We start from the raw sequence: 25,102 nt of genomic DNA, 5'->3' as shown, positions 1-25,102 counted from the left end.
TGGGAGTGCTTGGAGGGGTTCAGAGACTTCAGTTTTTCCTCAGATAGTGTTTCCAAGAAAATCTTTACTGCAAGGAAAAGAATACAGAGTTGGCCTGCACAATGTTAGGAGAGGAGGAGAGAAAAAAAACCCAAACCAGTGAGCAAGTATCTTTTTAAGATCTTACTTGAACTGTATTATGTGAAAGCATACAGCTGTAAAGGTAATGTTGTCTTTTTCTTTTTAGAACATGTATGTAATACAATAACTGAATTGTATCATGGCTGGTACTTCACATGGGGAGGAGATAGTGTTTAGTGGCTTCCAGGTGTGTGTGAGGTCTATTTGTAGGGGAGGAAAGAAGCAGCCAAGTGGTGCATAATGAAATGCAGAAATACACACAGGAGACAGTTATGTGGAAATGAGGTATAAGAAAGGTGTGAGAGGTACCAAATAAAAAGGAAGAGGAAAATAAATCTGTAAAGGTAAAGGACTGTGAGCATTAAAAGACGAAGCAAAACATGAATTAGGAAAAAATACCTCTACTTTTATTGAGACAGTAATTGTACTTACCAAAGATTTGCATAGTGTTACAATGACTGTCTCATTAAATAATGATTTAGTGGTGTATTGCGAACATGTTCACTGACATGTACAGGCAATGGTGGACTTCATGGACTTCTGTTAGCTGAACTCTGGCTTTTTGTCTTGAAAGTATCGCTCATGCAGAGCTGAAACTGTTTAGAGTAGTGGTTAAGTGCTTCTGTACTTTCTCCAAAAACCGCTGTGATTTTAGCCCTGTGTTGTTGTTTGCTACTCTTGCACTGTCTGAGTCTCTGTAAAGATCACTTCTCTTTTTCACATGCTCAGTACTGTACTCCTTATTAAATTGGAACTACCTGCTATGCTTAGAACAATGACAAATTAGAGTGAGTGGAGCTCTAAGAAGATATTTAGTCTTAGTAAGTGATTTTCCCTGACTGGATTTTAATGTATTCTTTTGCTTGTAGCCAGAAAAAATGTATGAGCAAGTTGCTGGAATACAGTGCAGATGTCAACATTTGTAATAATGAAGGCTTGACTGCAGTAAGTGCTATTAATTATCATGATGTTCTTAAAATGAATGAAGAATTTGGAGATTCTTGGTTTTTAGGCTTTTGCCATCTTACATGCAAAACAAAACTGCTGTGTGTCCAGTGCCATCAAGAATCAAAAGATGTGATCAAAATACCTAAGCATATGATTGTATTGTTCAAAGCTTCTCTTAATATATTCAAAGCTTCTTTCTGTGAAAGTGTTGACAATAATACAGCCAGGTTTAAAACAGTTTTTATGGAATATGTGTATCATTGCTAAAGGAAACGTGTATCATCATTTTGTACTTAGATTCATTGGTTGGCTGTCAATGGACGGACAGAATTGCTTCACGATCTTGTTCAGCATGTCAGTAATGTAGATGTTGAAGATGCCATGGGACAGACAGCCCTTCATGTAGCTTGTCAAAATGGACACAAGACAGTAAGTTTCGAAGTTGTATGAACACAATGGATTTGTGAAGAACTTAGTAACGCCTCAAAGTTGTGGTGTTTTTATAAACTTCAGCCTAGCGATGCACATGATAATGGCTAGAAGTGTGAAGAGTGCAGTTGTGTGTCTTAGTATCGACTGCATGCACTTCCATGGGAACAACTTATTTATTCTTGTGGAGGTGATTGATCTCAGTGCTCATGGGAGTTTAGGTGACTTACTGTATACTGTTCAGCTCTTCTGTAGTGCTATTATTGGCTTGTTAATATTAAGTTTTTATATAATGTTAAAGGTTTGAAAATGTTTTTTCCTTATTTTTCAGAATATGTTTAATTCATAATTGTGCCAGTTATTATATGATTTTGAAATCTGAAATATTAATTTACCATGAGTAAAAAATGAAAACAGAGTTGGGTCAGTTACATTTTTAACCCTAGAAGTAAACAAGTTCAAATAAACTCTTCTATTATTGATCTGTGTGAATAATTTTTATGCCTGACCTTGCATTAGGGCTGACTATTTATATTCAGAGTACAAGTCTGGATGCTTTACTTGAACTGCATTAGAGCCCTTTAGAGTTATACAGATTGCCACCAGAATTATGTACCGCTAAAAAAAAAAAAAATTATAATTCTACCCAGATCCTTTCTGTTGTCCTTGTCAGTGCTGGATTTTGGAAGACCATATTCTGAAAAACTGTTACCTGTAAATGTAGCAAATTTATGTGACTGAAATGTAACGAAAGTTGTTTGAGAGTCTGCTCAATGTTTTCATATTTTAGAATTTGCTTGCCTATTTCTTCTAGTCTAGTTTGAATTTGAAACTTCAGCTTATGATAAGGCTGTATATGGCTGTACCTAACTTGAAGTTATTTTGTAATTTGTAATTTTTAAATGGCTTGTATCTCCAGGAATCTTTGGGATTAGATAAGATACTGTTACTAAAATGGGAAGTTCAAAGGAAGCTTTATGAGCTCTGATAGCCATGATTTTCCATTTAACATTTAGGAATTTTGGTCCCGAGATTCATTATTGAAAATCAAATCCTTCAGTGTAATTAGACATGCATGGCACTAAATAGTTGCAAGCCAGTAGGGTTTTTCACTGCTCCTTTTTTTTAATGCTGATGTTTTGTTCTCTTGTAGACGGTGCAGTGTTTGCTGGACAGCGGTGCAGATATAAACAGGCCGAACGTTTCTGGGGCAACTCCGCTTTATTTTGCTTGCAGGTAATATACTTTTAACTTTTGAATACTGGCCTAAAAATGAAATATTTTTTTTCCTTTTTGCAATAACACTGATTAGAAATTACAAAATTTAGGAAATATAAAAGCTGACTGGTATTTAATCTTGTCTCATTTTTGAGTGTAGTTTGGTGTCTTATGTAAATACTTAGGTTAGTACTGCAACCTTATGTACCTCTCTCTAACAGACACGTTAAACACATACCTGTGCATGTTCTAGCATGAGTCATAAATTGATGACTGCTGAACCCTTTTCTGAAAAAATGAATTCTGCCAACTTAGGTTATTTTGAGTATAGTAAAACCAGAGCCTTCTTTAAGGCAAGTTTGGCTATTGCTTAATGTACATTGTGGTATTACAGTATACATGAAATGTGCATATATGCATTAAAGTTACAATGTTGAATTAAAATTCCATTGTTGCTTTGATCAGTTCTGTTTTCTTCGAAGTTTAGTTATATTTCAAAATTAATCATATATGATAAATGATCTTTTGTTTTAATTAGAGCGTTTTTGCAATTTGCTAGAACGTTTACAATTTTTGCAGTCCCTGTGCTTTGGTTACAGGTTAAATAGTTATGATAATATTAACTGTTACTACTATAAGCAAAAGGAGAAATGGACTGACCTGCTGGCCTGCTAAGAGTTATGTTCTGGGAGCCGTGGTCTCTGGAGACAGTGTATGTTGACTTGTGGCAGTTGAGAAGAAGGGAAGTGGAGAATAAATAGCTGCTAGCCTTTGTTCTTGATTTAGGGACTGGTATTTGCACACACTTTAAAAGAAGTAAGCAGTTTGTCTTGGCTTGGAGGTTTTTCGTAAGAAGGGAATGTTGCAAGTACAGCAGTCCTGTTCCTTAGAAATTAACAATTGGAGCAGTTGGCAGGGTAGAATGTACATGGTGAATACTACAGCAAGCCTGGAAAGAAAGGTTGTAGGTCCCTGTTGACAGGGAGGGCAGGATGTGGTAGCAGTGGCAGGTGATAGCTGCAGAAGGGGTATCAGTATTCAATGTCTGAGTCTGAAACACGTGTTTTGTCAATGTGTTGGGTTGTGCACTTAGTCTAGAGAATTACAGTGAAGATGCTGCAAGTAAAATCGTTAGTCTTAGCTGCTTTCTGACCCTGAATGTTTGTTTGCATTGGGACAAAGTCTGGTAAATCAGGTTAACCTGTTGGCTTCGTGGGCTGGAAGGACAGGACTGAGGAGAACTCATCTGGGAGCTCTTGAGAGATCAGTGAAGCTACCTCTTGTCCCTCAGCTGTTAATTGTCACTTTACTTGTGCCCTTTCTGAACTGATAGGTTCAGCCTATCAGGCTGAGGATGCAGGCAGCCTCTATATGTTCCAGGATGCCAAATACTCATATGCATTTGTGTAAAGGGTGTACTGCAAACTAGCTTGAGAAGTAACACATCACTGAAAAAACTTGTATCTGTAACCTTAATTGCTGTGTCTTTATCAGTTTTCCACCCTTTAGATGCTTCTGTATTATGTTTGGTGGTATATGCACTTAATGCTGTTGAAAGCAATAGTCAAGTAATCTTTCCATGTGTTTTTAGTGAAGTAAACCTCTGATCACTGGTACTCAATTTCTCTTTTTTTTTCAGAAGAAAGGGTTTGGGAAAGTGTTGAGAGGTATAAATAATCTTTGGTTTTGCTGTTTTCTAGGCAATGCTGGCGTGTCAGAATAGTTGGGAAATTTTTGACTCAAGGGAACTAAGGGTCCTATACAACCTATAAGCAGATTAGTGAATACATTGTGAAATAGACTTTGAATGCAAAAGTAAAACTCATCACTTTTAAAGGCTAGGCAATACATTTATATATACCAGATAAAAGAAATTGGAGCCATTTGAGTGATGTATTTATCTCTTGTGCAAAAAAAAATAAAATTAAAAAATCTTACTAATATTTTATTGATGGTTAAAGTACAATTAGGTTATTTTTTCTCCAAATATGGTAGAAGTGAGAAAAGAACTTGGTAAAGATAACTTCCTCTGGGAAGTAAATTGGAATATGAATTTAGAAAGAGCTCTCTTTTTGCAGGAAATGCAGCTCATAGATATTTATGAGGCGAGGCTAAGATGAGTCATTTCTGAATGATGAGGGTGACTCTGACTTCATAAATGGGCCTTACCTAATTTTGCACTGTTCTTTTGCAGTAACTGTTTTCTTCTATCTTATGTTGGTTTTGTTTGTTAGATGCAGTAAAGACAGATTTATGACTCACAGTAGAGCATAAATGCTGTATTAACTGTCTTTCTTCTCTTCTTTTGAATAGCCATGGTCAGAGAGACACTGCACAAATTCTTTTGATGAGAGGAGCCAAATATTTACCAGACAAGAATGGTGTTACTCCACTGGATCTCTGTGTACAGGTACTAAGTTAGCAATACTTTTTCTGTCAGCTTCTGTGACTTACTGCAGTGTCACCTGATCATTATTACCTTTTTCGTTCTTAAGGCCTCTGAATGATGGTAGTCCTTCGGCAAAACAAATGCAAAGCGTAATTTTTTTACCATTCAATTGATCCAACAGGCAGGTTCATAATTTCTACCCTTTGCATAAGTCAGATGCAAGAATTGACCTCATGAGAAAGCATTTACAGAACTCCAGTTGACTAGAAGGTTTGGGAATCCTTGGTATAATGGTAATAGACAATTTAGGTGCTTGCCTCTTAACAAGTAAGAGGTAAAGGCATGCAGAAAAGTGTGATCATTTTTTTTCCCTCAAAGAATAGATTTTCTTTTCTCTTGAAGAGATATTGCTATTAAAACCAAACAAAACTTACATGGTGCTGACTCTTACTTTTCAAAGGTATTTCCATATCTGGATGAGGAGCAAAATTCTTACATGTTTTCAACTAACACAGCATTTTCAACTGCAAAACAGTCTGTCTTGTTTGCTACCAAGTACTGCTTGTACTGCTTGCTGAAGTGACTTTTTTTGATTTGTGAACACTTAAGCTTTTTTCTGTCGGATCAGTTGAAGGTCAGTGTGTAAATAACACAAATGAATGGAAGCTTTTGAACCTCTGCTGGTAATCAGACTAGAAATCTGAACTGGAAGCTGAAAAAACCAAATCACTGGACTGACTGGACATGACACTACCTTGATGCATATCATTAGTTTGTCAGGATAAAATTGAAATTTTCTAATCTTTTTTTGTGTATTTTCAGATTATTTCAACCTCAAGTTATTTAATTTCTTGAGGTGTCCTTATGTGCCTAAGACTTGAAATAGTTGTGTGTATGTGCAAGAATGCTGTCTCCAGTACCTGTGGGATATTTTTGGAATGTTTAATTTTGACAGCCTTATTCCATAGACTGTCTGTGGAAGACCTTGATTAAGTTAGGTTACTTACGGTATTTCTTTTTGGATATAAGAAACCAGGTAAGTCCTCAGCTCTGGTTACTGAGGAGTGCCAGATCACTGTACAATCTCACTGCTGACTTGATTGTGAAACTCAGATTTTTTTTTTTCTTTGTTATGACGGAATGACTTTATCATTACATAAAGCCACGTGGAGTCTGATCAGTTCCAAGGTTTTCTGCAGCCACAGACCTGTAAGACGGTATATGGCAAGAGAGGTTTAGATTAGATATTAGGAATAATTTTTTCATGGAAAGGGTTGTAAAGCATTGGAAAAGACTGCCCAGGCAAGTGGTGGAGTCTCCATCCCTGAAAGTGTTCAAAAAATTGTGGTTATGGCACTTGAGGACATGGTTTAGTAGCATACATAGGGGTAGTGCTAAGCTGATGTTTGGACTTGATGATCTTAAAGGTATTTTCCAACCTAAATGATTCTGTGATTCTGTACCAGTGTGTACTTAGTGGTACAGTTCTTATTTTTTATGATTAATGTTTTGAGTTTCTGCTTCAGTCTCCAGTTTTGCAATCCCTAGGGCACCTCTTTACACATAAAACTTCCGTTAACTTTTTTTAGGCGTGAGTAGTGACACCTGGTGTTTGTTTTGTAGTGATGATCTTACTGTGTTCGAGATCATGCAGTGTACAAGTTCATGATGCCAAGTAAGAATGGAGAAAACAATAATGTTTTCTTTCTTTTTATACCGAGGGTCTTATTCTGTACTTACAGGTTTGTTTTTCAAAGTCAATACATATTTTTAGAAGACTGAAATTATAGATTCATATACTTCTTGCCAACATTGCCTTGTTCTGGAAGATTTGACTTTTATTTCTTACTGATTCTGGGTGGGTTTATTTTTAATACTTAATTTCTTGGTACCAGAAACAAATTAATCTTTTTAAAGTATGGTTATCACTGAGGTAATGTCAACTGTCATTCAAAGAGGAGTTGCTGGAGTTGCAGCAGTTGGTACATTATATGGTCACCTTTCCAGAGTAGAAGCTGATGCATATTCAGGTGTTCTGTGTCTGCTTAAAAATGCAACTGTGTTAAATAAGATTTGATACAAATAAGCCACAAAATCAAGTTCCGTTTTTTCCAGAAAACATTTTTTTCTCAGAAGGGTGTGAAGTTAGTCTAAGGCACAAGTGGAATCATACTTGTGTATTGATTTTAAAGTTAAATCACCCTTTCATGGGTTTATCATATTTCTTCCTGTAGCAAGTCAGATATGTGTCTTATGAACCTTTAGAAAATGTTTGTTTTGAAAGATTAGATTCTGGGTGTAATTAAGTACATGTCAGCAAGAGGAGGAGAAGTGAGATATTGCCCTCTTTTTAATCTTTGGTAATTGCTTGTTGAAGTGTTGTGCAGCTGTAACTTTAGTTTGTTAAGTAGGAAAATGTTTCCAAAACCAGAAAAACAGGAGTGGATATATGTGAGCCAGTGTACTCAAAAAATTTGATTCTGTCTTCTCCCACAAGTTTTGGGATACCTAACTTTGCTACATTTTTGAGTTTCAATTTATTTTAGAATACGATTTCTCCATTCAGCATTAAAAAATACTGTAATCCTCAATAGATTTTATTGCCTGTAATAGTCTAACTCTCAATTCTAATGTTTCTTTTAATGAAAATGTTTTCTTAGGGTGGTTATGGAGAGACTTGTGAAGTCTTAATACAGTACCATCCTCGACTTTTCCAGACAATAATTCAAATGACACAGAATGAAGATCTGCGGGAAAACATGGTAATATGGGATGATGTGTTTTATAGCCAGGGATCTGTCTGTGTGTGGTGGAGAGCTGAGTGCTTACTATGAGTGGCAGTTGACTGTTAGTGCCACAGCAGTTGACCACTAGGTATCTTTCTTTCCTCATGGAAAATGTACAGTCTTCAAATAATTGTAAACACAAGAATTTGGAATTAAGTGTAGGATCTGTTTTCATTTAGTGTTCTAACTTTGCACGTTTGGCAAAGTGATCTCGACAGTTGAAAGAGCAGACATTGCAAGCTTCAGTACAAAGGTGCTGGTAGAGCATACTTAGAGCATTCTATATATCTAATTACTTTGTTTAGCAGGGCCTATTTTCCTTTATTTAGTTGTTACCTTCAGACATCCATTCTAGGATGTGTCTTGAGGCTGAATCATCCAGAATTAACCTAAAAATTTGTAGTATGAGCACTCATCTGTATGAAGATGCCTTGTACAATTAGAGTGTAAAAGATTGCATCCACAATTTCATTTGATTATTATTTCTGTAGATGAAACTACTCTGTTTCTTTTTAAATGGTTCTGTTATACCTTGCTTCTTTTATTATTGTAGGGTAGTACAATCTAAAGCAAAGAAAAAGCAAGGAAAAAATTTTTGTTTCTTGATTGTGTAGGGGAAAGGAAGCATGGGGTACCTCTTTCCCCTTCCAAATCTAGCTCGCTGTGGGTTTTTAATACATTATTTGTTTTAAAATGACTGCAAACAACCTTACAGACTGTAAAAAAAAAAAGATGATTTAGTAATGTGTTGGCTGGCAATTCACTTAATTTAGTTTTCTTGATTCTTGACATTTTCATTTTCTCTGTAACTCCATTACTTCCACTATAACATTAAGGATTTCCAAGTCTGTGTAGAAACTCTTTAAATTTCTGAGACAGGTTGAGTTTTATAGTGGAAAATGACACAGGTGAGAATTCTCGAAGTGTATGTTAGATACAAGGGGAGATGCTATAGATGATTTAAATTAAAAGAGAGAGAACTAAAACAATGAAACAAAAAGACCTTTTGTATATTGTAGAATTGAAGAAAATAAGTGAGAAAAATAAATTTTTCATCTGTCTGAGTAATGGTGGAGGTGTGAGCAAAAACAAGATCTTAATGAGAAGGCATGAAAAATGTGTTAGATAATACGTGGTATAGTTCTGCTTCATTGCCGAAGTGTAATCATGTACTGAAAATGGTTTTTTTATGGCCAAGTCTGAGCCGTTTGCTCAGTCTTGGATAATCACCAGTTTATATTCTCTGGAAGTGATAAGGAAACTGGGTATGCGTTACCACAGTCAGGACTCATATTTTAAATGTCATAGGTTGTTCTTCTGAATACAGGTTTAAGTGTTTGTAGCAATCTGTAATGTTAAATACACTGCAGTACATGCATCAACACTAGGATGTGTAACCTTTGCAGTAATCTTTGTAAATCATAATGAAGCCTTAACTGAGGTTAGCTTAGAGGTTGTACAGTAGGGATGTATATTATTATTGCTAGATATTAATACTTGGGTGATAGTGTTCTACATAATTGATAAATTATGGTTGATCTGATGCTCCTTGACACTATGCAATTGCTTTTGTTTTAATCCTTCAGTTGCGGCAAGTTCTGGAACACTTGTCTCAGCAGAGTGAAAGCCAGTATCTTAAAATCCTGACAAGTCTTGCTGAAGTTGCTACAACAAATGGTCACAAATTGCTTAGGTAAGTGTGAGGTCACAAGTTGAAAAACTACCTGGTAGTTAGTGCCACTTAAGAAAGAGTTTTAATAGTCCAGACTATCTGATGCTCAGCACATGCTGGAGTAGATGGATCTCAAATCTGATTTATATGATAATGTCTGTTTAGATTACTGTCTTCACAAAGACTTGAAGAGAAAAAGTTGGTGTCCTTGTATAGCTGCTGACACCTAGAAGCTTGAGTTGCAGAGAAGCGTTTTTTTTTGTATGATTAGTTTGGCTATGTCAGCCCTAGGAAGGGAAGCTTTTTAGACAATATCAAATAGTTCTTTCTTTTTCTTCACCCTTCTCACTTTTTCTTCCCTTCTACATTTTTACTCTTCTACATGTTTCCTTAGTATGGTTGAGGAGAGTTTTGTAACTTCAGACACTTGTCTCATGTTTGCTGGCTCTGGTTGCCTTCCATGGCTACTAATACATATGAGATAAAAAATTTCATCTCCCAGTGTGCTATCTCAGCAGCACAGGCAGCAGTTACTTGGGGAGATGCATGATATAGGCAAGCAAATGGTATGTTTTCCTAGTTTTTGTGGCATCTGTTTGAGGGAGTTTGTGCAGAACACCTTGTCTTTTTTGGAACTCCAGTAACATTTTACTGTTTTCAAAAGCTAAGAGGTTTTGGTGTAACCTTTATGCTTTACTAGAAGCTAAGAAAATCTTTACTGGAAGAATCAAGAGTCTGAAAACATGAGTGAAGTTCCTTACTAACATGTTTTGGATGACGTTTGGAAAAGAGAGGTTTAAGAGTGTTCTGTAATCAGAGAAACCAAACCTGTCAGCATTAGGTTGTAGAGGATTATGACTTGGGGAGCTTCTTTTTGACTGGGTGCAAGGAGCCCATCAGTGAGATGGAAAATAAATAGTGTATTCTTATTCCTAGGTGCCTTTCTTTTCTTCCCTGTCAGTCATGTTACATTTGAATGGAGCTTGTAGCTAGCAGGTCAGAACTCCTGGATGATGGTAGGAAATTCATTACACCATTAATAAGTCTTATTCTGGAGGGTGTTCGCTTTGGTGAATTAGTATAAAGGTCTGAAACCCTTTAAACATTTGGGGTTAAGGTGTGCAGACATTAAAGAAATTTTGTTTCTGCAAAGATAACTTTTTGAAGAATTTTAGCTGTTGCTGAGCTTCAGCGTGTATCAGCTTAACTTGTAACACATTCCTTTTTGTCTCCAGACTTCCTTAGAGCCAGTAGATCTCCCACAAATAAATTGTGATAAAGTGTAAAACCACTGTGCAGGAAAGGGTTTCAAACTTGCTCTGTACAGGGATGTTATTGGAAGTTGTGGTAGCAGGATTACATCATACAAGGTAGCATTTGTTTCTGTTTCAGTATCTTCAGAGGCAAATTAAAGTGATTGTTGTTTAGATTTGATTTATTAGTGTTACTGCTCGTCAGATTTGAGCAGTGCTCCCTCAGTATGCAGAAGCATTAGCTCTGTGCCTGCACTGTCTCTGCGTTTGAGCCGCTGTGTGCTCCTGTACTGCTGTACATGGGTGGGCTAGTGGAGGCTGAAGGCAGATGGAAGGAGATTGAAGGGGTTGCATTACATTGGGTGAGGACTCATTTCTAGGGATGCCAGTACTTGGAGTGTCCTGTGGACTCTTACTGGTCCACTTCTCTTTGGTACTTTGTAGTATGTCACAACAGAAATGACAGAAAAAGAAAACAATTCCAAGACAGCTTCACAGAAACAGTTTCGCAAAAACTGTGTCACTCTTCTCTCCAACTCTGTTTCCTGGCAGAAACAGTGAATTTCTACTTCAAGAAATATTTTTCAGTTGCTTTGTTATAAAGAGAAGGAGGATTAAGGTAGTACTTAATATTGGTGAATACAGAATTGGTGAGTACAGAATATTGGTGAATATTCTGAGCTTGGGCCTCTTTCCTCTCTCTCCTTCTTCCAACAAAAGTATGTAAAATGTACTTTGTACATGAAAACCTCCAGTAATGATGTTCTTGCATGGCTAAACTAATATCATTCCTGTTAGTTTCCTGGCTACTAACCCACAACCCATTGCATTTGGGTTTGTCTGTTGTTTAGTTCAAAAGTGTCTAAAATTGTTTCTTGTAATGCTTTTAACAAGTATCCAGGAGTGCCACTAAGCTTCTGCCTGAAGATTTTGCCTTGAGTATGAGCAAGGACCCTGTTTCAGTTAGAATTATCTTCATCATGTATTTATTTTTTCCAAAAAAATAATTGAAATGTGACATGATTTGGTCTTGCTGGTGCAAGTTAGGCCTAGCTGAGTGTTTACAAACATGCCAGTAGAAGTTTCAGGAAACTTTTACAAGCTCTCTAAGGTTTTTCTGTATATGTGGGTCCTTATCCTGGAGACCAGGAAATCTCACCACGAAAACACCGCTGCTGAGACATGATAAACCTCAGCTGAAATGTTAGGTTTTTTTTTCTTTTTCAATAGTTAAGTTAGCTTCTTGAGTTAGCTTCTTGTATTCATAGATTCTTTTGGTATATAAGCTAACATTTTACAAATGCTAATTTTTAGCTGTGTCCAGAGCTTCTGGTAACAGTTGCAGACTGCCAGTCAGGGCATTTTCTTTACCTGGTTAAAACTTAATGTTCCTATTGTAGCACTGTTTACTCATTCTGTTCCTTTCTTACACTGATTGACTGAAAACTTACCTGGTTAAAGTATAATTGTCACAAGAAAGTCTTACTTTGTATGTTAGTTTGGTAAAATTCTTAGTATATTGCTTTTTAAAGTTAACAAGTCACTGACAGTCATTAAAATGCAGTGCTGAAAACAAATAGGTCATTTGCTGATGACATAGGGTGAATGAGATCATAATAAAGCTACTCTAGCTGTTACAACTGATTATGTTTCTGGTTTGTGAATTAACAGATTCTTAATTGCAACAAAGGTTTACAGCACCCTATAAGATGTCAGTTTTCTGGTGTTTACTGATCTTCTGGCTAGGAATCATGCTTTTAAGTTGCAACTACTTTAGGGATAGAATTAAGTATGTGCTCGTTTCTATAATATTTATAAGTTAGTAGGTTTTCGTAGAAAAAAAGTTAATTTCTTGCAGTTTGTTATGCATTCAAGACAGAAGAATTCTTACTACTTGGGGTTTAAGAAAAAAACCAAGTTGAATTTAGTGGAGAGTGTTTTGCTTGTGCATAAAGTCATGAGTATCTCATATTCTGCACTGTTTTGGTAGAGAGTTCAGTGTTTGCCAGTTCAATTAAGGACACTTAAAACTTTTAGTATATTTGTTGGATAAATAAATAACATCGTGGTTTTGTTTAGTATCTTTTAGATTACATTTTTCTTGAATAGAAATAATGGCATCCTTGCCATCCTGATCCCTTGTCTGGTTAAGGCAGTTATAGGCATTTAGAATAATAGCTGGTGAGGATGGGCTGTGGCAGCATATCTGATCAGTCGGTATGATTTTACCTTTGGATGCTCTCTTTTCTTGGCTGAAAAACATTTTCATCTGGGTATCCCAGTTTGCTTCATGCACTGAGATTCTTACTGTAGTAAGTTGAATTTCCTCCCAGGGGTTCATAAGAAGTGCATTAAAAAAAAGGGAAGTATTTTGAAAGATCTGGAATTTGCTGTTCTTACTTCTAGTTAAAATTACACGTACATGTTAGTAAAATCCTAATGCTTATATTTGACTTCTGGGGCTGGTGCAGGAAATGAAAGTTCAAATTCAATAGGGTTTGAAGTTTAGGGGTTTGTTTCAGCATGTGTATCAGACCCTACCATTAGATTGCTTACTCCTTATTATACTAAATTGTTTCATCTAGGAAAAGAAACTTAAACATTCCATTTTTTTCCCCCAGCTTGTCAAGTAATTATGAAGCTCAAATGAAGAGTCTCTTAAGGATCGTGAGGATATTTTGCCATGTCTTTCGCATTGGCCCATCCTCCCCCAGTAATGGAAATGACATGGGCTACAATGGAAATAAAACTCCAAGAAGTCAGGTGTTCAAGGTCAGAAAAGTATATGATGTTGTTAGGAAGATAGACGTTAAAGAGATGAATTTCACAAAGCATGCATTCATTAATCAGACATCTCATGAACAGGAAGTAAGTTTGGTTGATGTCCCTATCCCTTCTTAAGTTAAACCTACCTCTCTCCTTCTGTATTATTTTTTCCCACTGAACTAATTTACCCACTGATGCACATCTCATGTTATGATTTCTGTTTATTTCTTATTTAATAGATTGTTTATTAGATGTTGAAGGTTTAGTTACCCAGGTGACTTCGGTAAATTTTATTTCTGTTAAGAGTGTAGTAATCTCAAAATGTGGTATATTAATGTAATTTCAAAATAGTAGTTGGAGATTCACTGGGAGTTCTGATCAACAAGCTTTATCCAGCTTCACAAGACAATGAAACAATTGAATTCTTGATCTGTTTGTTGTTTTCACTATGATCATGAAATCTTTTCCCAAGTTGTTCTTGGATTTTATTATTATGTACTTTGAAACACATCAGCTCACTACTACCCTTGCAAGGTTATTGATGTATAGCTGCTTTCAAACACATGCTTTAGGTGGTTGCCATTTAGAAGTTTAATTCCTGAAGGTGTTTGGATTTTTTATGTTTGTTTGTTAAGGAATCCCTCTGTAGAAAGTCATAGATTGCCTTTTTGTAAAGAAGTCCCAGTTTCCTGTGTGCCAGTCTTCACTGAATATACAACTGCCATACTTACCAGAACACCTAATAAATAACAGCTGCAGGGTAGTCTTTCTTCTCCCATCTTACTCCATACTCTTACACAGCACAGCTTATATCAAGAAACTTAGATGCCAGTAATTACTTGAGTATTTTTCTTTACCTTTGCATTTCTTCCACTGTGTTGTGAAAACAGTATTTTGAAATAACTGCAATTATTTGATGATATATGTTCATTAGGTTACTTCTAAGGGCATTTAAGACAGAGCTGTATTGGTAAGATTGTGAAAGATGATACTCTTAATTCCAGTTTATTTAGTGAAGTATCTCAGTTTTTGTTTAAATTTCTACTCTTGGAAAGACGAAAAGCATTAGGCTGTTAAAAAAAAAAACTTCAAGCACAAATGTTTGTTCTTCTGGCAGCAAAATAGTTTTAAGAACAAATTGATTTATATAATGAATATAAAACTAGTGCTTGAGTCTGAAAAATACTGTGTGCAAAATGTAATGCATTGTACAGTGTGCAATGTAATAATTGTCCTTTGGAGTTGTTCACCAAAATAGGGCAAGATTGGCATAATGTGGGTTTAACCAGAATTCTATTTTGAAGAAACATAGTCCTACCCAAATCACAAGAATTATTTTATTAAAGGCAGCACTATCTAACAGTTTTAATGAAAATTGCTCTAAGATTAAATAACAAGCAGATGTTGACACACTTCATACAAGAACTATCTTTAGGGAGGTATTCTGCTACTAACCCCAAAAAGGGAAAAAAAGGGAAGGTTTCCTGCTTTTCAGCTCCACATAATTTCAGAACTCAATATAAAATAAGCAAAAACATTCAATTGCAATTTGCAAAGGAAGTGGTATTTCAGTAGAATCACTTATCTGTGTGCCCAAACTGCTTTGTATAATAAAAGAATTTTTTCTTAATTTACTGTGGATTTAAGTCTTGTGCACTAAACTTATATTAAACAACTGCCACAGTTGTCCCAGAAAATATCAGTGATTCTTACTTATGTGAAAACAACATGTATGTTTTTATTAAATAAGCAAAATGTGTACTACTGTTGCATTTCCTAACAAAACAAAAGTTTCAGGATGATTTAAAAATTATTATTGCAATCACTGTGATTTATTTAGAAGTTTTATGAGTGAGGCAGCCCTGCAGTAGGCCCACTGTTGTGCCCACTGTACTTTAAAGATTGTTTTAAATTTCAAACTCAGAAGTATATGCTGCTGATGAGAACTTACTGTTGTTTGAGAATGGGCACACAGGTCTGGCAATTCTAAGTTAATGTACAGTTGTGGTTGGTTTAGTCTGTTCTTCCCTGAATTTACAGTGACTGGGTAGTGGGAGATTAGATAATAGTGCTGAGTGAATTGGGTGACTTCCAGTTCTCTCTTATTCCTACCTTTCCTTCAGCTTTTTTGTCCTTTCTTTGAAAATGTGCTTGTGATGGTCTCTTTCACCTTTTGGGAGGAGGTAAAAAAGACTGGACTTTTCTTAATGCTTTGTTAAATTTTTCTGTATCGGTGTACTGATTGAACATATTTTGAAAAGTTGTCACTGTGTTGTAGCTGGGAAGGGATTAAAAATGTGAGTATTCTTGATCTGAGGCTACTGAGGAATGTTACTGCTTGACAAGGTCAAGAAAATCACAGGGCTGTCTGTGCTTTAGTGGAATTCCCTGTATGTGATTCAGGCCTATCCAGATGTTTTAAAGTGGAAGCACTAGCTAATGATACACATTCTTGTACTGATCCTGTAAGATACAAAAGAATCGTTGAATTTTGTATCCCAAGCTTGAAACAAGCTGAGAAACTCTGGGTAGTAATCTTGACCAGGTTTACATTCATTACTTTTCCATGCATTGCTCTTCCAATTGCTTTTCAGTGTGATCTCAGGGAAATGTGCTGCAAAATTTCTCTGTAATTGAACAAGGTTGGGAAGTGCTTAAATGTTTTTTCCTTGTTTCAGATACTGTTCTTTTCTAGAATTGAGGTAACTTCTCTGCTGTGACAAAGTCACTTCATGGATTAGTGATCTCCTGCACCCTCTCTCTTAAAAAGCTATCTGGCATCTGGCAAAAGATTTTGCTCCAGTGTTGCAGTTTGAATATGGATTTGGTTACTGGTCTTGCTTTCTAGATGAGTAAAGAGGAAAGCATTGCATAGGTAAATTCTTGCATTTGGGAGGTAAGGTGTGCAGCTGTGAAGGCTTGGTACTCAATCAGACTCCGCTGTATAATTCCAGAGAAACTTTTCCGTGCCGGGAAATATGACTGAAGTTTGAGTGGATGTCTTTGTTTAATATGAGGTTCATGGTAAGAACTGACTGAAGAATGCTGACTAGTAGTTTGAAAAAAGCATTGCTAGTGGTTTGATTGAATATGTCCATATGCCACTTGAAAAGGTCTGGTCATGGATGCCAACATAAAATGCTGACAGTCATGGATATGGAGGTGATGGGAAATATTTAGAAGTGTTTTATATCCTGAAGTTGGACTAGAAAGAAAGAAAATGAAATGTTAAAATTGCTATGCTTGACTAGACTTTTAAATGAGTTTATGATCAGAAGCTGTGAAGAACTAGCTTTGGAAAAACAAATTGGGTGGAAAAGTTCTGCTGAGTCTTTGGGAAGTAAAAGATAAATCACAAGATATTGGGGGAAATGGTGTCTGGCAAGCTAAACATTGAAAAGTTTGGGGGAAGAAAAGTATATTTTAGTACTCTAGTAAATAATGACCTAGTTTCTTGTGAGTTATAGGTTGAGTACAGCTGCATTTTAATTCTTCTGTGTATCCAATTAATCCTATTTTCCATTAGAAAGTTTTTTTACATTATATTTTATAGTAAAGGTCTGCCAGGTGGGTCTTGGAGGGAGGATAACTTGGTCCTGTATGGCAGACAATTATATAGAAAATGCTACCTCTGCTGGAGGTGTTCAGATCACCATCTAGAGAAATGTGTGGTCACTAGGAGCACAAGGATTAAGTGAGTGACATGCAAAATATTGAGCAAAGCCTACCAGTATTAGAGATCAAGTGGACTTTCCCCCACACTCTTTAATGGAAAAAATGGAAGCATAGTGGTAAATTTTTAAATGGTGAATTTCAGCAGTTTTTTTAAATGCACAGCTCTTATGGGAAGTAATTTATTGTGTATTGAGAGCGTGCACTGACAGTGCTCCAGATAGTGTAAACTTCTGGTACAGCATGCTGTAAGCGGCTCTTTATTTTCAAAAGCAACCTGAGAATATGAGAATATAACTTGCAGGGTTTGCTAAGTCTTTGAATGTTTTCATCAGTGAAAAATGTTGATGCAACAGTAATATATGGAAAAAGGAATGCATTTAAAAGTTCACTCTTACTCTTGGAATGCTGTGAAGTACTTGAGTCGATTACCTCCCTGTAGGATTCATATTGCTCTGCTCACTAGGCTGTAGGCTTGTGAAACAAGCCCCTAAACACCATTAAGGGACAACACAGTTAGCCCTTGTGGGTTTTTTTATGCTCATGAGAAAGCCACAGGTCTTATCCCTTTTTCTCCTCTGTAGCAGGCCTGCACCTCAGAGTAAATGTGTAATGATGGAACTGTATCGGATTTCAATTATATTGGTTTTAAGCAGGTGGTAGTGAATAAAGAGTGTCTTTGTTAAATAAAATGTATAGCCTTAAAATTTGATATGTGATTCTGCTGATACTTGTTTCTATTTCATAAAGCTGAACGTTAGTGCCCCTTACTCTGAAACATCTGAGGTACTATCAGAATGAGCTGCATGAGCTCAGATTATGCATAAAGCACATTCTTACTAGACATGTGCATGAAGCTGAATCTCAGTGATGTTGTCTGGGATTTCCTCCATGTCCTTCGTAGAGGAAGCTCCTTTGACCAGGTTCTTCTAAAAGAACTGACGACACTCTCTTACTCCGGAAACTCAACCTGGGTGTTACTGTTTCTCTGCGTGGCTGCAGTGGTCAGGCAGTAGCGTGCTGTGTGACCACTATGAAGCCAAACTCTGTTCTATAGTTCAGTTCTATAGTTCTTCTGTAGTTCTTTATAAATTAGTTTATCTTTCTTCCATCTGCTGCTTGATTATTTTCCTTCTATATGAAATTTTTTCTTTGTGCTGTTTGGCTACAAATGCAGAATTTTTTGGGTGTATTTGCCTCTTATCTCTAACATGACCTCTAACGGATCATTTAAAACTTTAAAATGTGCATGATATTTGTTTGCCTTAAGAGGATTATCACATTATTAATATTATCTAATGTCAGCATGTTCCTTTTTGTCTGTTTTTTCACATGTTTATTGCAGCCACTGGAACTACTCTGGCATTCTCTGGATGAATGGCTTGTTCTGATAGCCACGGAGCTGATGAAAAACAAAAGGGACTCTGCCAACATTACTTCTATTTTATTGAAGCAAAAGGGACCAGATCACCAGGATGCTACTCCCACACCTTCTTTTGCCACTGCAGGAACTGAGGGAAGAAAAGAGTTGTCCACTGATGCTGTCGAGTTAAAAACATACGATGTTGCTGGGAAGCAGGAAGCTTGTGCTGATTGTCAGGATGTTATCTCCATGACAGCAAACAGGCTGAGTGCTGTCATTCAAGCCTTCTATATGTGCTGCTCCTGTCAGATGCCTCAGGGGTAAGGAGAGGATTCGTTCTTCTTACCCAAACTACTACCATTTTAAAAGCATTCTTACTTACTTGGAAGAATGTTGGTGCTGATGACATTGTATTAGTGATAGTCAAGGCTATGCTGTTTATTGCTTTCACTAGTTCAGTTATTTGAATGTTTTTTTTTTTTTTCTGGTTCTGAAGGCACCAAACAGCACTGCAAATTTCCCATAGTGCTGCTGCCTATGAATGTAGCTGCACTGGGGCAGACTTTGTATTGAATGTCTCATGGCTCTTTGTAATCATTTCGTATACTTTTAGGTAGTAGGATTTTGATATTTTGAAACTTAGCTGTATTTGCTGTTTGTTTTTAATGTGAAATTAACCCTGAATTTAATGTGATTATCCAACAGGAAGAGCTATAAACTCAGAAGAAAAAAAGAAAAGCGAATTAACTTAGTGTATGAAAGTGATGGGTGGGGCAAAACTTATTTGATTATATTATATATAGAAAGGGGAGTTCAGTCTCAAAGTAAGGCTCACCTGGAATCTTGTCCCAGGTTGACAAATGTAGTTTTGTGTGGAACATGCAGTTCAACTTAGGTAAACTTAATATCATTGAGGTCTGGTTTAAAAAGGAAATAAGTGTGACCACTGTAACTGAGGTCCTAGTCTGTCCAAGACTGCTGTGGATTGTATTTGTGGCTTTGGCCCTTGTGAATAGAAGATTAGGCAGGTATGATGGTATTACAAGCTCGCTGAGGAATCTAGAAGCAAGGGTCCTACTACATGACAACTTGGTTATTCCTAGTCACCATAGGGGTTATTTCTTTCTTTGCCAAACTGAGTGGAATAAAAGCTTTCAAGTTGGCCAGTAATATTTGTCTGGGGCATAGTTCTCTGGATGTTCTGGAATATGATTGATTATTGATATTTTTGTCTTTTCTATTAGTTTGTTATGAGATCTTAATGCTGTTGAATATTTAGTTTCATGATGACTAGTTAAACAATGTCAGTTTCTATTTGTGTAATACTTTATTAAAAAAAAGTAACAATTTATGTAATTCAGATTTTTTTTGGTTGCACTAATCAAAAACATCTTATGATTTTTGAACAGGATGACGTCACCTCGTTTTATAGAATTTGTTTGTAAACATGATGATGTCCTTAAGTGTTTTGTTAACCGGTAAGCTTCAACAAATATGGACATTGTAATCCACCCCTCTGTTCCTCCCCAGCAATAATTCATTTTTTTCTTCTTACTGAGTTGTATTTTTAGATTGTTGCTGTGATATATGAACAATATGCAATTTAATGGTCTTGCTGAACTCAAGGGAGTGTAGATTAATGATTCAGAGCTCAGACTTAAATGAGCTTTTCTACATATTTAAGTGATCTGTTTGTAAGATTTGTGAACAAAATCTATTTCACAGAGCAACAGAGTAATTTGTTGAATGGATTCTTTCCTTATATTTGTTTCAAGTAAAGCCTTCCCTTTTAAGGTAGATGAAAACTTCCATTCTTCCTCAAATGTGTGACAACGTAAAGGAGTCTAAACCATCTCTGTACAGTTGGCTGTTTCCAGAGTTTTTCTGGGACTGTCAGGTTTATAACTTTACTTCTGTGTGAGGAGCTGCTTCTAATCCTCCCATGTTTAACAGATGAGGTAGTATAAGTTGTTTGGAAACAAGAGTTAGGAAGAAATTATAAAATAGAAGAATCTGTTGAAACTTCTCTATATGGTTAATTGCATTGTTCTTTATGTAGACTTTTTGCATCACGAAGCGTTATTATTAAATCTCTAACAGGCTTCTAACCTATTTTTCTTTCAGAAATCCCAAAATAATTTTTGATCACTTTCATTTTCTTCTGGAGTGTCCTGAACTAATGTCCAGATTTATGCATATCATAAAAGCTCAGGTAAATGTCAGGAGGTGCTTAGTTACAACTTCTGTGAATACAAAAGATGTTTTGTTTAAAAATAGTATTTAAAGAAAATCCATTTGGGGAGGATGTGAGAACTAAACATGGCCTCTAGTGCTTCTGAATCTGTGATGTTGAAAGATGATGTTAAAAAGACATGGCAGCCAGATTTCTGTATAATAATTCTTTAAAATACATGAGTGAGTCCATCTGAGATAACCAATGTTTGATGTCTTACAAGTCCAACTTTCAGTTAAAGAGGGAAATTTCTATTTTTAAATCTATATATGCACATCTAATAGACTGAGCTTTAAAATGCTGTACTTTTCCCCTAAATGACTTAAATTTTGAGACAAACCAGAGGATAAATACATCACTATTACTTGATTTGGTCGTAGTTAGTGGCAGCTCCTTTAATGAAACATTATGTTGTCTTGTCTGTTCCTAAAGCTTTATTTCCTTAGTTGTAAACCATACAGTGCTTTTAAAGATAAATTGTTTTTATTAATCCAGTTTCATTTTTGGGACATGGTGTAGGTGTATTGTTTATTCATTCTTTTGTTGAAATGATGTCATTTTTGTTGTAATGTCCTCACACGGGGCACCACTTGACACTGATCATGCCGTAATCAAATCTCTCCTGATGGGAGAGATCTTTTAAAGTCCTTGCCAGGAGTTCCAGAATCAAACGGGACTCTCAGCCTTTGCTGCTTCTAGATAGTTGTTTATTAAGTCTTATCAGAGAAACAGAGTCACTAGCATGACCCAGACACAGCACAAAGCAGAGAGTACAGGAGAAGGCGGAGTTATCAAGATTAAACGGCCTTTTTAAAGGTAAATCAACCAATGGTTACTAAAAACGTACATTATTTTTACTTTTCTACCAATTATTTAGTAACACAGCCAGGAACTGTGGAATTCTTTGTCCAATCATCCCAAACTACTTTTACTGCAGAATGTGGAGTAGTAGAAGAAGAAGGTTTGGAGAACAACAACAATCCTCCATTTTGATATTTTTTGCTTTTATCTATTTACTACATTAACAAACCCAAAACCTCTAAATTTTTCACCCTGCGACAATCTTACATGGTAGTCTATCGCCTAATTTACACCAGTGTAGTTTCTGATTATTTTCTAATAGTAGGCAGTTTTTTCCAAGGACGGAGGTCAAAAACAGTGTTGTTCAGGGGGGTAAAACCCTTCAAAACAGGCAGAGAAATATTCTCTGCACTCTGGGTTCCCACAGGTGTTTTTGAAACTCATGAGTAATGAGGAGACCCCCAAGAAATGATACCCTGTTTGTTAGATCAACTCATGTTCTGTGCTGTGAATTGCAGGGGATGAGAAAGGCCATACTTGTGTCATACCTGTCTCAAAAGAGCTGCAAAATATCAATATAAACACTGACTCAAGTTAGAACCTTCTCACCTAGGAATTGCTTTGTAAGGTTTCTGGTTCCTTTGGGGTGTTTTATATTGCCAATGAACGTAACTACAGCTAGGGCTGGTTCATATCACTTGTGTTTCTGTGCTCAGCTGTAGTTGATTATCAGTAGTTTTATGGAAGCCAGTGACTTATTTCTTATCCAAGTTCCTTCATGCCCCCCCCGAACTGTAAGAAGTTTTGTGCTGGTTTTCTCTTCTATGGAAAACTTTGATAGCTATTTCTGGGTAGCTGGTGGTCCAGTCTTTCTGCAGACCGAACTTCAGCAAGCACTCAAAGGCATGTCTGGTCCTTTCCTCTTGCCAAAATACTGTATAGCATATTGGGGTAACTCTGCACATGTCAAAAATTAACTGAGAACTATGCATAACCATTTGCTTACAGGAGAGGAATTATTCAGGGGAATGCATGTGTATAATATGGTTTGCACCTTGTTTTGTAGCCATTTAAAGATCGCTGTGAATGGTTCTATGAACATCTGCATGCCGGGCAGCCAGATTCAGACATGGTGCACAGGCCTGTCAATGAAAATGACATACTTCTGGTTCACAGAGGTATTGTGTTCCAAATGGTATTAGTGTATCTTGGAAAGATAATGAATGAAGATGAAAAAATTAATTGGTATTTTGTATTTAGATTCTATTTTTAGGAGTAGCTGTGAAGTTGTGTCTAAAGCAAACTGTGCAAAACTAAAGCAGGGGATTGCTGTGAGATTTCATGGAGAAGAAGGCATGGTGGGTAAAACTGCATGGTTTTCTTTTATAGCATTTTCATGTGGAAATAATAATTCTCATTCACAAGCGTCGTTTTGAACTAAACCCTACTTTAAAATTCCTTTAAAAGAAATATGTGGTTACTCAGCATAACTATGCAGTGAAAGTTTTGTGTACTAATATGTTTCATTCTTTTGACATGCAGGGACAGGGTGTGGTGCGTGAATGGTTTGATATCTTATCCAGTGAAATAGTTAACCCAGATTATGCTTTATTTACCCAGTCAGCTGATGGTATGTCTTTGCCTTTTTTTTTTTTCCTAAATTTAGGGTGTCATTTTTTATAAAAGCATTTTTGTAATCCAAAAAACAAAGGTCACTTAACTGGGTTCAGAATATAAGATTGTTACTTTTGAAAAGCAGGACTGACAGAATTGATCTCATATATAGAGAAATCATCTATTCATTGTACACTTTTATAACAATAGGTGAAATATTTCTCTTGCTTTGAAGTTTCCTTCTCCTCTGTAAGAGGAGAGCAAGTTGTTGGTTTTAATGAGGCCATGCTGTTTCTGCCTGGTAGTCGAAGGACATAACACTGAGAGGAGTATATAAAGTGCTTTCCTTTCTTCCACATCTGCAAGGGAAATGTGGAGGTATTCCTTCATCTCCTTTTAGAAATCCATAAATTCAATCAGCTCATTTTTATTGTAAACCCGGATGTTGATCTCCACAGGCCTCCTTTGTATTTGACTTTTTGTCTTTTGGGTTCTTCATATAAAGCAAGTCTTTATAAATAAAAGATTTCTCATCATCATGAGTGATAAATGTTTTGTTTTCTACCTTACAAAGTCTTGGAAGTGGCAAGGGTCAACAGTACAGGCACAGATTATTTCATGACAGTTAAAAGGAGAGGTTCAGGTGTGCCTGTTTGAAGTAGTCTTCTCCAAGGAGACCAGGACTGGACTGTCTCCTGCCTGCATCTGGCTGGAGACAGATGAAAGGAAGTAGATACATTCTCATCCTTCCTTTGAGCATGTTCACAAGCTGATAGAAGCAAAGCCTGTTAGAGTGAATAAAACGTGTATATAGCAATATAGTAAGATGGAGGACCAAATTAAGCAGTTGATAATTACCCTTTTGTTGATGATAATTATTTCAGAACAGTGCCTTGGAGAGTGGCTAAGCAGTATCATTGTAATAAGATGTCATTACATTCTAAGACATTGCTTTCTGACATCTTTTTTGTGTAAACAAAAAACCCTAAACAGACTTCCAAAACCCCAAGAAAAAAACTCTAGCAGTGTTTTCAGATGCTTAGTGTGTTTGATAAATAAGAACTTAATTTAAAAAAAAATGTAATGGAGCATGATAATATTTTGGTTTTATAGGAACAACTTTCCAGCCAAACAGCAACTCTTCTGTAAATCCAGATCATTTGAACTACTTCCGTTTCGCAGGCCAGATCCTGGGGCTGGCTCTGAATCACAGGCAGCTGGTGAACATCTACTTCACAAGGTCATTCTACAAACATATTCTTGGTATGGTTTTATTAAAATCCCGTTTATTAGTCGTAACAGTTGTCTGAGTAGTAAACCTTTTCCTTTTTTACTTTTGTGTGTATGGTAAAAGTGAAAAAGCCTTGGAAATTAATGTCTTGGTAGTTTTTTATGTACATGAGAGTCACAACAATTCTTTGCATCACAGTTGTGAAATTCATCTCTTCTTCTGTGTAGTGTCATTCTTGAGAAATGATTGTTCTGTAGTTAACTTAAGACAAAGTTGAGAAAGTTTATGAACTCTGGCAAAAATCTGTCAGGCATTCTTGATTATACCTGAATTTTTTCACTTGTGTAATGGTTTTTGAAAAGGTGAAGCCCTGCTGTTGAAAACCTCTCTGTCTACCCGCTCCAACAAATACTACTTATTTCCTGAAATAGGGTTTCAGAGCTAATGCAGGTTCATCCTGTCTCCTTAATGAGAGAAGTTAACTCATATGCTTTTACTGTAGCATTCAAGATGATTGGACAGACGTTTTTATGGAAATGTTACTTTTTTAGTAGAGGAGAATCTCTGTTAGCTGGTGGTATCTGTGGTCTAGGGCTCTTCTCTGCTC

At 36.3% G+C, this 25,102-nt stretch overlaps 1 protein-coding gene across 6 annotated transcripts in view; it reads left to right on the top strand.

The window, feature by feature from the left end:
* Nucleotides 1-25,102, top strand: part of HACE1 (HECT domain and ankyrin repeat containing E3 ubiquitin protein ligase 1) — a 50,565-nt gene that overhangs the window by 8,002 nt on the left and 17,461 nt on the right. For 2 of the 6 annotated variants that reach the window (XR_007202405.1, XM_048297879.1), the window contains exons 5-18: nt 990-1,065; nt 1,366-1,497; nt 2,651-2,733; nt 5,029-5,125; nt 7,765-7,866; nt 9,477-9,583; nt 13,437-13,683; nt 18,599-18,936; nt 20,026-20,094; nt 20,741-20,828; nt 22,717-22,828; nt 22,911-23,008; nt 23,193-23,280; nt 24,378-24,527. Coding sequence is in view for 5 of the 6 variants with exons in the window: in XM_048297879.1 (XP_048153836.1) it covers nt 990-1,065; nt 1,366-1,497; nt 2,651-2,733; nt 5,029-5,125; nt 7,765-7,866; nt 9,477-9,583; nt 13,437-13,683; nt 18,599-18,936; nt 20,026-20,094; nt 20,741-20,828; nt 22,717-22,828; nt 22,911-23,008; nt 23,193-23,280; nt 24,378-24,527 (1,787 nt within the window). In the remaining variant the exon portion in view is untranslated. The remainder of the gene's footprint in view (nt 1-989; nt 1,066-1,365; nt 1,498-2,650; nt 2,734-5,028; nt 5,126-7,764; nt 7,867-9,476; nt 9,584-13,436; nt 13,684-18,598; nt 18,937-20,025; nt 20,095-20,740; nt 20,829-22,716; nt 22,829-22,910; nt 23,009-23,192; nt 23,281-24,377; nt 24,528-25,102) is intronic. The other 4 variants (XM_048297881.1, XM_048297883.1, XM_048297880.1 and 1 more) reach the window with 3 other exon arrangements.

The sequence above is a fragment of the Corvus hawaiiensis genome, chromosome 3 (assembly GCF_020740725.1).
Source record: "Corvus hawaiiensis isolate bCorHaw1 chromosome 3, bCorHaw1.pri.cur, whole genome shotgun sequence".
NCBI lineage: Eukaryota > Metazoa > Chordata > Aves > Passeriformes > Corvidae > Corvus > Corvus hawaiiensis.
The sequence above is the reverse complement of the archived record's forward strand: the minus strand, read 5'-3'. Positions and strand labels throughout refer to the sequence as shown.